The 10,294-nt window shown below is 45.0% G+C and overlaps 3 protein-coding genes across 3 annotated transcripts; all 3 read right to left on the bottom strand.

Annotated features, from left to right (window-relative positions):
* Positions 1-679: 679 nt before the first annotated feature.
* Positions 680-1,060, bottom strand: SJAG_06604 (hypothetical protein; the record flags this gene model as incomplete). Its single annotated transcript, XM_011050726.1, has 1 exon — positions 680-1,060. One exon carries the CDS (start codon positions 1,058-1,060, stop codon positions 680-682), a length of 381 nt encoding a protein of 126 aa, XP_011049028.1.
* A 5,955-nt stretch (positions 1,061-7,015) lies between these two features.
* SJAG_06603 (para-hydroxybenzoate-polyprenyltransferaseCoq2) lies at positions 7,016-7,981 on the bottom strand (the record flags this gene model as incomplete). Its single annotated transcript, XM_011050725.1, has 1 exon — positions 7,016-7,981. A coding segment is annotated over one exon (966 nt), but the record flags the coding sequence as incomplete, so codon positions are not given.
* Positions 7,982-9,230: 1,249 nt separating this feature from the next.
* SJAG_03764 (dolichyl-phosphate-glucose-glycolipid alpha- glucosyltransferase Alg10) lies at positions 9,231-9,832 on the bottom strand (the record flags this gene model as incomplete). Its single annotated transcript, XM_002174862.2, has 2 exons — positions 9,231-9,254; positions 9,395-9,832. 2 exons carry the CDS (start codon positions 9,830-9,832, stop codon positions 9,231-9,233), a joined length of 462 nt encoding a protein of 153 aa, XP_002174898.2.
* Positions 9,833-10,294: the final 462 nt, after the last annotated feature.

Below are 10,294 nucleotides of genomic sequence, written 5' to 3'. Positions count from 1 at the left end.
CTCTCTCCAACGATGAGATCTCGTGGAGTGAATTCCAGGAGCGTCTGAAGGAGTTCTTTATTCCTCCAGACGCCCTGATGCTCTACAGGCACAGGTTCCTTGACTGCCACCAAACGGGCACAGTCAATGAATTTGTGTCTGCCCTCCTCCGGTTCCAGACCATCTTGTCGTTAGACAATGATGCGGTCAAGGACCAATTGATTCGTGGGTGCAAGCCCCGAGTCAGAATGAACCTCCGGTCGTTCAACCCGGCCACGCTGGGCGATGCAATCCGCATTGCTTACGCAGCCGAGGATGACAACAGCACGCCGAATTACTGCTGGACAAGCTACGCGTCCGGCAGTAGCGCACGAAAGGAAGAACCACCAAGCGACCCAATGCTGGTGGACGCGTTAAAAGTTTTGCGCGCTTCCTCGGGCGATGTGTTCACCTTGTTTCGCGAAGGCCGTTGTTTCCGCTGCCGCGAAAAAGGACACATCGCCAAGAACTGTTCCAAAGGCAAGCCCAAGAAACCAAGGGCGAAGCCAGTTGCGAGGGTCAATGCAGCTACAGTTTCTTCTTCAGAGGATGTAGACCCAGTTGACCAACTAGTTAGAGACTTAGGTGAGAAAATAAAATCTTATTTACGATCCTATTCTACTAGCAGCAGTAACAGTTTGGATGTGTGCGCAACAATGGTTCAGGAAGGGGCAGAAGAGCATGAGGAAGAGGAAGAGGCAGTAGACTTGGCTTCAAAAATACTGGAAGCAGCTCGCAGTGTGTTCGCAGAACACAAAGAGGAAACAGGATTGCCGGCTGAAGTACTGGACGCCGCGCAGAGAGCCTTCCAGGCAAAAGAGGAAGAGCTGGGAATACCAGCAGACGTTCTGAGGGCCGCAAGCAAGGCCTTCGAAGACGAAACAGACTCGCACCATAGCTTTAACGAGTCTGATTGGGGCCCAGAGCCCGAAAAGGAAGAAGAATTAGGGTCGTCAGAGAGTGAGGACGACACGGACGAGATTTTCCTGGAAGCGGCGGACTTCTCTGAGGACGAAGAGGAGTTCACAGAAGCGGAGGACATCCCAAGACCGGTGTCTTGTGGCCAGCTGACAGTATTTCCCCCGGCAGTGTCTTCACCGCCGCAGGTCGACTGCCAGTTGGACGGGCACAAGAGCCGCGTCCTCCTGGATACTGGCTGTGCAACATATGTAATGTCGCACAGCTTTGCCGAGCAATGTGGACTTGGTCTGGTGCCGACAAAGCAACAGCAAGTCCACCTCGCTGCTAAAACAAAGGAGAGGGTTCTGATCACACATCAGACCCTCCCAGTTAAAGTCAGAATCGGAGACGAAGAAACAACTCAGTGCTTCTTCGTCCTCGATCAGCACTCGGGCTACGATGCCATTCTTGGAATCCCCTTCTGGAACGAGTTCAACGTCCAGATAGAGGGCTCCAAGGCCCGAGTCGGCAGAGCGCTGGTTCCCCTAGTGGAACCAGACAAGAAGAAAGTATCCGCGGCACCAATTGAGATCCTCTGCCTGTCGAAACGGGCGATGAGGAAACAATTGGCCCGCCCAGAGGAGGTTGAAGAGTTGATACTCTTCACCGTTAGCGTCGCTGAGGACGGGACCGTGTCCCTGGAAGACCTCAGCGACGGAAATCCTAAATTGTTAGCGGTGTTAGAAAAGAACAAGGACGTTTTACCGGCTGTCCTGCCGCCGTTACCTGTGGAGACAAAGCTCCCGTACTTGCACATCGAAACTGTGCCGGGAGCTCAGCCTGTTCATCGCCCCAGGTACAGGATGTCCTGGGCGGAAACGCAAGAGTTGGAGCGCCAGATCAAAGATTGATCAAGGCAGGGCGAATTGAGCCGTCCACGTCGCCCTACGGCGCTCCTGTCCTGTTTGTTAAAAAGAGGACGGCAGTCTACGCATGTGCATAGACTACCGTGGCCTTAATGAGCAGACAATCAGGAACAAATATCCTTTGCCCCTGATTGACGAGTTGCTGGACCGTGTTTACCGGGCACGAGTCTTCAGCAAACTCGATTTGGCCTCGGGCTACCATCAGATCCAGGTAGCGCCCGAGGATCGCCCAAAGACAGCATTCAGCTCGTCCTTGGGGCATTATCAATGGAAAGGCATGCCGTTCGGTTTAACAAACGCCCCGGCCGCCTTCCAATCGATAATGAATGACCTCTTCCGAGACCTTTTGAACAAGTACGTGGTCGTCTACATGGACGACATCCTTGTTTTCTCGGAAACAGAAGAGGTCCACTTGAAGCACCTCAATGAGGTCTTCAAGCGTTTAAGAGACGCCGGGCTCTATGCGAGCCCGAAGAAGTGTGAATTCCTCAGGAAGCGCGTCAACTTCCTGGGGTATGTGGTTGGTGAAGGAGGATTCGCACCGACGAAAGCTTAATTTCAAAGGTGCGACAATTTCCGAGACCAAAAACAATACAGGATTTACAACGTTTTGTAGGAATGTGCAATTTTTACAAGCGTTTTATTAAAAACTATTCTGGAATGGTTGCGACTTTGACGTCGAGGGCGGGTTCCTCGAAGTCCAACCGAAATACAAGACCGGTCCAGTGGGACGAGGTCTGTGAAAAAGAGTTTCTTGAGGCCAAACGCGCTTTGACAACGGCGCCGTGCCTCCGAATTCCTGACCCGCACGGGAAATTCGAAGTCTTCACTGATGCGTCCGAAAACGCAAAAGCGATAGGAGCAGTACTGATGCAGAATGGGCATCCCTGCGCCTACGAATCGAAGAAATTGAGCAAAGCTGAGCTCAATTACCCGATTCGAGACAAAGAACTCCTGCAATTGTGCATGCGGTATCCAAATGGAGGCCGTTCCTCGTGGCTCAACCATTTGTGGTTCACTCTGACCACAAGTCGTTGAAGGATTTCATGTCCCAGAAGGCAGTGGAGGGCAGGTTGGCAAGGTGGAGGGAAAAGCTAGATCAATTTCCAATCGAAATTGTCTATACTCCTGGCACCGAAAACCCTGTCGCCGATGCCCTCTCTAGGATAGAAATAAAATTCCTATGCCCAATTACCGAGGAGGACGAGAAAGCAGTATTGCGAGCGTCCTATGCAGAGAACGAGGATTGGAAGACGCGATTGGAGGAACTACAAGCAAAGGAGGACGATTGGGTGCCCGGAGACAAAGATCGATTCACTATGGAAGACGGTCTACTCTATTACAGGAACAATTCGGACTTGCCTTGGCGATTGTGTATTAGTGACGAGTCTACGAAGCTAAAACTAATCCATGATCATCATAGCAGCCCAATTGCAGGCCACCCGGGCGTCGAGAGGACATATGCGAAACTTGCACGGGCATTCTACTGGCCCAAGATGCTTCGAGATGTCCAGCGGTACACGCGAGAGTGCTTGGAGTGCCAGCTCTCGAAGCCAGCAACAGGATTGACGCAAGGGCTACTCCAGCCAATGTCAATTCCAACGAGGCCGTGGCAGGAATCGCAATGGATTTCATCACGGGCCTCCCAGCAGCAGTTCCAAGCGGTAACGACACAATCCTGGTCGTTACAGATCGCCTCACCAAGATGACAACACTCCTGCCGTGTAAAGAGACCATCACGGCGGAGCAGACAGCAGACCTGTTTGTTAAAGGAGTATTCCGACTCCATGGCTTGCCAGACACGATCACTTCGGACAGGGACCCGCGATTCGTGTCCAATTTCTGGCAAGCATTACACAAATCAATGGGTACACGCCTCAAAATGTCAACGGCAGCGCACCCTCAGACGGACGGACAGTCTGAACGGACGATCAGGACGGTCCAGCAGATGTTGAAGCCGTTCACGCTTCAAAACAAGAGCAGCTGGGAGTCCCTCCTTGCTCTAATCGAATTTGCTTACAATGACTCAGTCCATTCTTCAATTGGCGTTACTCCATTTCAAGCCAACTATGGCTTTAGTCCCACAGGCATTGCACGCCAAGCGATTAGTAACATTCCGGCATCAGGAGAATATCTCCAGTGCCTTAATGATACTATTCACCAGGCGCGCGATGCAATGCAAAGGGCCCAGGAACAACAGGAGAAACAGGCCAACAAAAGAAGGACTGACCCAGAAGAAGCAATGGAGCCGGGACGTTATGCCTACGTCCGGCGAAAAAACAACGAGAAACGGAAGCTGGGGCGTCTATATGACGGCCCCTTTAAAATATTGAAGATTGGAGGCAATGCAGTTGAATTGCAATTGCCTCCAGATTCCAAGGCGCACCGAGTGTTTAACATCGGCCGCCTGAAGCTCCACCACGGGCCACCTCCAGCGTATGCAATCCGGGACGCTGATGAGGTGGCCGAGCAAACCTATGAAGTTGAGGAATTGTTAGCACACGCGATCCACGGCTCAAGGAGGTCTTACCTGGTTCGGTGGGTTGGCTACACCGAAGACGATGATGTTTGGGAGCCCGAGGAGCACATCGACTCGGGCACAGTGGAGCGGTATTGGCGACGTGTGCGGGCGCGACAAATTGACGTGCCCTCGTGGGCGCCCCCGCCAGGCTCCCTCCACCATGGAGACTGATCCCACTGACGCTGTGGGGGTGACCTCAGTTAGAGGTGAGAGAGTGTAAGGCCGCATAGTGTAGTTTGCTCTAAACTCACTATGTGCCCTTGCGAAGGCTAGCGCGTTGCGCTAACCCAGACAGGCCTCTAGCCAACTCTAAGGAGTCGCGCTAGAGAGCCTTGCGCGCGCCAGCGCGCTACCCTAATTCCATAGGGTTATGCAGCCAGCTCTACTGAGCTGCGCTACAAGTCTAGGGAGTGCTACCGCACCTCCCTAAGGGAGTAGGCCACACAGCCAACTCCAAGGAGCTACGCTACAAGGCCTAGGGAGTGCTACCGCACTCCCCTAAGTGTGCACTGCACACTAGAACTCCACGCAGCGCTTACGGTGCTGCACTACGAAGCCGTAAGGCTTCAACAACGATTGCACATTAGTTCTCGCTAATGTGCAATATTATAAATAGCTAGAAATTAACAATAATATTCATACTTAATCTTACTACAGAGCCTGGGCTTACAGTTTACGTTTACGTGTTGCGCGTTTTCATTAACGCGCAGCTTAACGTGGAGGCCGTAGGCCTCCGTAAGCGCTGTCCGTTGGCAGCGTTCTTGGTGTTGCTCCCTCTGGGGAGTAAGGGTGACGCACATTCGCTTAGTAATAAGCTTAATGTGTTACAGTGTCCACGATGTTTGTAAGGAGCACTGTCCTCGTGTTCAACGTCGAACGGGGGGATCGTCCCTTCGACGTCTTCCATAGGTTCTGGCATCTCGACGCACAGAAAAAACTTTAGGTAGGAGATTTAACACAAAAAATAAAATTTCCGATTAACGAAAATTTCTAAAACACAGTTGACTACCGGTCAACACTTCCGCCAAAGGTTTGGCAACACTGGGAGAGATTCCGCTTCTCTTCTGAGCTGTTGATACTTGGTCTTTTTGAGCCTCGCAACCAAGTGTAAGCCCAGGCTCAGGATTAAGATAAAGTATCAATATTATTACTGTTTTCTAGCTATTTATAATATTGCACATTAGCGAGAACTAATGTGCAATCGTTGTAGCACTCCCTAGGCCTCGTAGCGTAGCTCCTTGGAGTTGGCTGTGTGGCCTACTCCCTTAGGGAAGTGCGGTAGCACTCCCTAGACTTGTAGCGCAGCTCAGTAGAGCTGGCTGCATAACCCTATGGAATTAGGGTAGCGCGCTGGCGCGCGCAAGGCTCTCTAGCGCGACTCCTTAGAGTTAGCTAGAGGCCTGTGCCGGTTAGTGCAACGCGCTAGCCTTCGCAAGGGCACATAGCGAGTTTAGAGCAAACTACGCTATGCGGCTTTACACAATCTTACCGTGGGCGTTCATAGCGCGGCGCAGCGCGGTGTGATGGAAACAGCTCTTCGAAAGTAGTACGGGTCGGTCTTTTGATAGCGTATTTCAAAAATTTTGTAGTGTTACAAAATTGATCATATCCCCCCCCCCCCCCGGAACTGAGCCTGACTTCTACTGGCTTAAGCTTCGAATCATATCAAACGCTCTGCTCCTGTGCAATATAAGTACGGGTCAGACCGAAGTATTTTTTGGATTGAAGCTGAAAGTATGTTAATTTATGAACTTATAAGCCTTTGTTAAGTCAGGCGGTAAGATACCGTGCTGGCACAGTAAACGTCGCAAAGTAAAGTAATGACTTTTGAAAAATCGGTTCATTGTTAAATATAAACAAATGCTCTTCTTAAAGTTTTGTGCAAAAATAGCTTTTAACTTTAAACGCTTCGATTGCTTGTAAGAGGAATCTTAATGACTCGTATTTATTGTAACTATTCATACTGTTCGGTAAAACCCGTTACAAAGCTATGTTAATGTATTGCCCGTTTTCATTAACGTTGCCTGTAGGCAGTATTCTTGGTGGTGCGCTCGCAGTGAGTAAGAGTAACGTACACTCGCTAAGTTAAAAGCTCAATGTGTTATACAATCGCTGCGGAAGACCTATTTAGAACTCTTTCACAAATTTTGTTTATACTTACTTTAATGTTAGTAGCATTTATTAATTTATTTAGAGTAAGCTTGATTTTATAGAAGCTAATCAAGTGGGATTGGAATGTTTATATTATGGGCACATTTTGTGGATGAGGTCGAATAGAGTAGCACAGTTAAAAATCTAAGCAAAGACTAATTAGCGTACTAATAAATTAAATGTATCACTATGTCGTTCATTCCAAAACTGCTTCAACAATTATATTTCAACACATACACTTGAATCACAGTCAAAAAATGTCGAAGTTTTATCACAAGTCGCAGCTAGCGTTCAGCCAAGTTTAAGTACTCCTTTTTATTCTTAAATTTAAGCATTATCATATTGATCGCAAGACCGTTATCTTTTTTAATATTATTAATTAAATGTTAAAAATGTCAGTTTAGTCACAATAACGTTTAAAGTTTACCATGAATAGTTAACGCATAAATTGAGTTATTTCTGTGTGAATACTTGTCATTTTTGCCATCATTTGCTTAAATTACTTAAGAAATGATATAATCCAATCAAGAGTAATGGCGAGTGTTATAGCATAACCCATTTTTGAATTTTGTTTAAACCAATGCATACAGTTTTTAGGTGAATTGAGATTAACATTAAAAATCATCAGTAGCGTTGATATGTATGAACCGCATACTCCAAGTAAGTAAAATATTGGGCCCTGGTGATTAGCCATTCCTGCAAACGATAGAAATACATATTGAATTGAAGCTAGTAAAAAAAGAACTGGCTTCGTTCGTTTTCCAAACTTGAGAGCGGTGGAATAAATACCAGCATGAACATCGTCAAGTTTATCTTGATGTGCGTAAATGGTATCATACATAATTACCCAGAAAACAGAGCTTAGGTATAATGGTGCTACGACGGGCCAAAACATGGCATCAGCACCAACTAAAGCGGGCCAACCCATGAGAGCACCGTAACTGAAAGTTAAACCAAGAAAAGCTTGTGGATAATACGTAAACCGTTTAAAAGAAGGATAAAGCGAAACAGGAAGTAATGAAAGGACCCCTAACTTCACCGTGTAAGAGTTTAAACTGCACAATATAATGAGAGCAGTAGATAATTGAACACCCAGTAGCCCCAGAGCTTCAGGAACACCAACCTTTCCATTTGCAAGTGGTCTATTGGAACTCCTTCGAACTTTGGCATCCAGCTTCCTATCCCATAAATCATTAATCACGCATCCTGCACTACGCATAACAAAGGAACCGAGAGCAAATATAGTCAATACTTTAACAGTGGAAAATATCGGAACTTTAATGGAATACGCCGCCATAAGAATTGACCAGGTACAGGGACAATAGAGCAATATAGTCCCTACGGGCGCATGCACTCTTGATAATGATCCATATGTTTTGATTTTCTCAAACAAAGCTGTCCTTTTTTCCTTGGTCTTGCTTCTTACGCCGTTACACCGTTGATCGCTTGTTTCGCTTGACGAGTAGTTCCTGTAACTTGTAGTATGTAGATGTCCTATTAATACTTTGTAAGCGTTATTTCTTAACAGAAATTGTCGAGAAAACCGAAATACACAGAACCCCCTCCAAATCATATTATATATATTATATTTATTTCAATTCGAAGAATTTGTACGTCACAGTAAAAGAATAGAAACAGTTTTTGGAGATAGGTCTTTAAATCCACCTTTATTCAGTGGTTGTCTCGTTTTGGTACCTTTCCCAGTGTCGTGGTCACATAAATTTAACAAAGAGCTGAAAAGAAACTTACTTTATAGATTTGACATATCCAATAAATTAGCTTGAGGATGACGGATAATAGCCTCCTACTTAGCAATTAGTAATTATTACTAAGTACTTCTAAGTAAGTAAATGAAACTCTACTAATGTTGCTTATAATTATTAAGGAAACAGTATATACGAATTATTTCCAAATAGGAATTACCACATAAAGCGTTGAACTACATCTGGCTCTGAATCCCAGTAAAACTGCTTATAAACATAAATCAGTACAGTTAGAGTATTAACGGAAAAGAAGACAAGAAATTGTAATGCATTCTTCTTTAAACTCTGAACTTTAATAATGCTGGCATAGATTATAGTTGGCAAAATGAAATAACGTAATTCCAATAAGGGCGAAGGGATTAGCGGGAGCACGAGAGCTAAAATCAAAGCAAAAGCGTCAAGCAAATTGAGTTGCACATAAACAAACCACCATAAGAACCAATAACCAAAAACATATACAGGCATTATAGCATATCTTGTCCACCAAGCTCGAGCAATGGTTTTCCGCCATATGTAAAAGACATAGTGTCTATTGTCCGCGAGCAGAAAGGGATGAGCATATCTAATGTAACGATTAGTACCAGTTATACTTACCAGACTTCTTACGTGTTTAGTTTGGCTATTAACAATAACAGGCAGCCCAAACAGCATGAGCTAATATAATAGTTAATTGATTTTGGCATAGTTTTTAACATCCTCAACATGACAGGGAGTAGATGAAATTCAGCTACTATAAAGAATGCAACATAGTAGTTCAACTGAGAAAAATGAATCATTGCTTGGTGATGGGATTTATCACCCAGAACAATTGAGCCGTTCCAAAACAGAAAAGTGGCAGAGAAAAGAAACACAAGCGCATAACCATATAATTCCCTAATAATCCTTTTGAAATGGTAATAACAGGTAGATAGTAATGATAAGAGCGACAAAATAACATTTGAAAACGTGATATCAATCATCTTGGGATTGTAAAAACTAAAAGATCGTGAAAAATATACAATTGCATTGGTTAATGCCCATATAACGTTTGTCTGACGAAAAAAGAGAGATAAAAAACTTATAAAAGCACTTAGTTGAGGCCGTTGGCGAAGTGCGAGTGAGAACGAAAGCAATACCAATACCGTGCTCCATGTATCGGTATAATACAATCCCGAAACAAACCATAATGGAGGCAAGGAACACATTGAAAGAGTTCGCATGATCAATGCATTATTGGATGATTGAGGATGTAGTTGTTTGAGGATATCGAATAGCACTACAGGTGCAATAAGAACAAGAGCAGCGGCGTTAACAAAGCGTAACGCTCCGACACTGCATCCCAAGATGGGACTTAAGACCAACGACAACAGGTAAAGACCAGGCGGTGTAGTAATAGCAGGGTCCCAGTCCCAATTGCCCCTACAATAATGCTGAGCCTGCCGAACATGAAATATTTCATCCATATAAGGTTGAGGATTCTTTAAATTCATGAAATAAAATAGCAAGGTAGTACCAAGAAAGAAACATATTGCAGCTAGCGCTGTTGGACCATTGCGTTTAAATGCAAATGCCATGTGTGCTAACCAGAAATGAAGGTTGGAACGAAGGAATAACAAGTTTAAAACACCGAATAATTTATTCGTGTAAAGTATGCTTTCCTTATATAAATATGGACACACACTTTTTTCTTCTGAAGTATATTTGCTCCGCCAAAAAAGAAATGAATTATCACTTGTATACGTTGATACCCAAGGACTTAGAATCAATCAGTATGACAATATTCAAGTTGTTACCAGAAACTTTCGATATTTGACAAGAAAGGACGACACTCAAATTCAGATACTACTTCATATCAGCAAATAGTTCCTAGTGTAAGAGCTGTATAACACGGAAGCATACCAATAAAATATGTTAAATGAAATTTCGCACAATCCAAAAATAACGTATATTTTATCTTTTCTTAAAATTACATACGTAAGTTATGTAAATTGAACCGAAAAAAATGGAAAAAATGGACGAAGTTTTATAAAATTTCC

The sequence above is a fragment of the Schizosaccharomyces japonicus genome (genome assembly GCF_000149845.2).
Source record: "Schizosaccharomyces japonicus yFS275 unplaced genomic scaffold supercont5.2, whole genome shotgun sequence".
Classification (NCBI taxonomy): domain Eukaryota; kingdom Fungi; phylum Ascomycota; class Schizosaccharomycetes; order Schizosaccharomycetales; family Schizosaccharomycetaceae; genus Schizosaccharomyces; species Schizosaccharomyces japonicus.
Note: the sequence above shows the minus strand (reverse complement) of the source record. Positions and strands in the feature narration are given on the sequence as shown.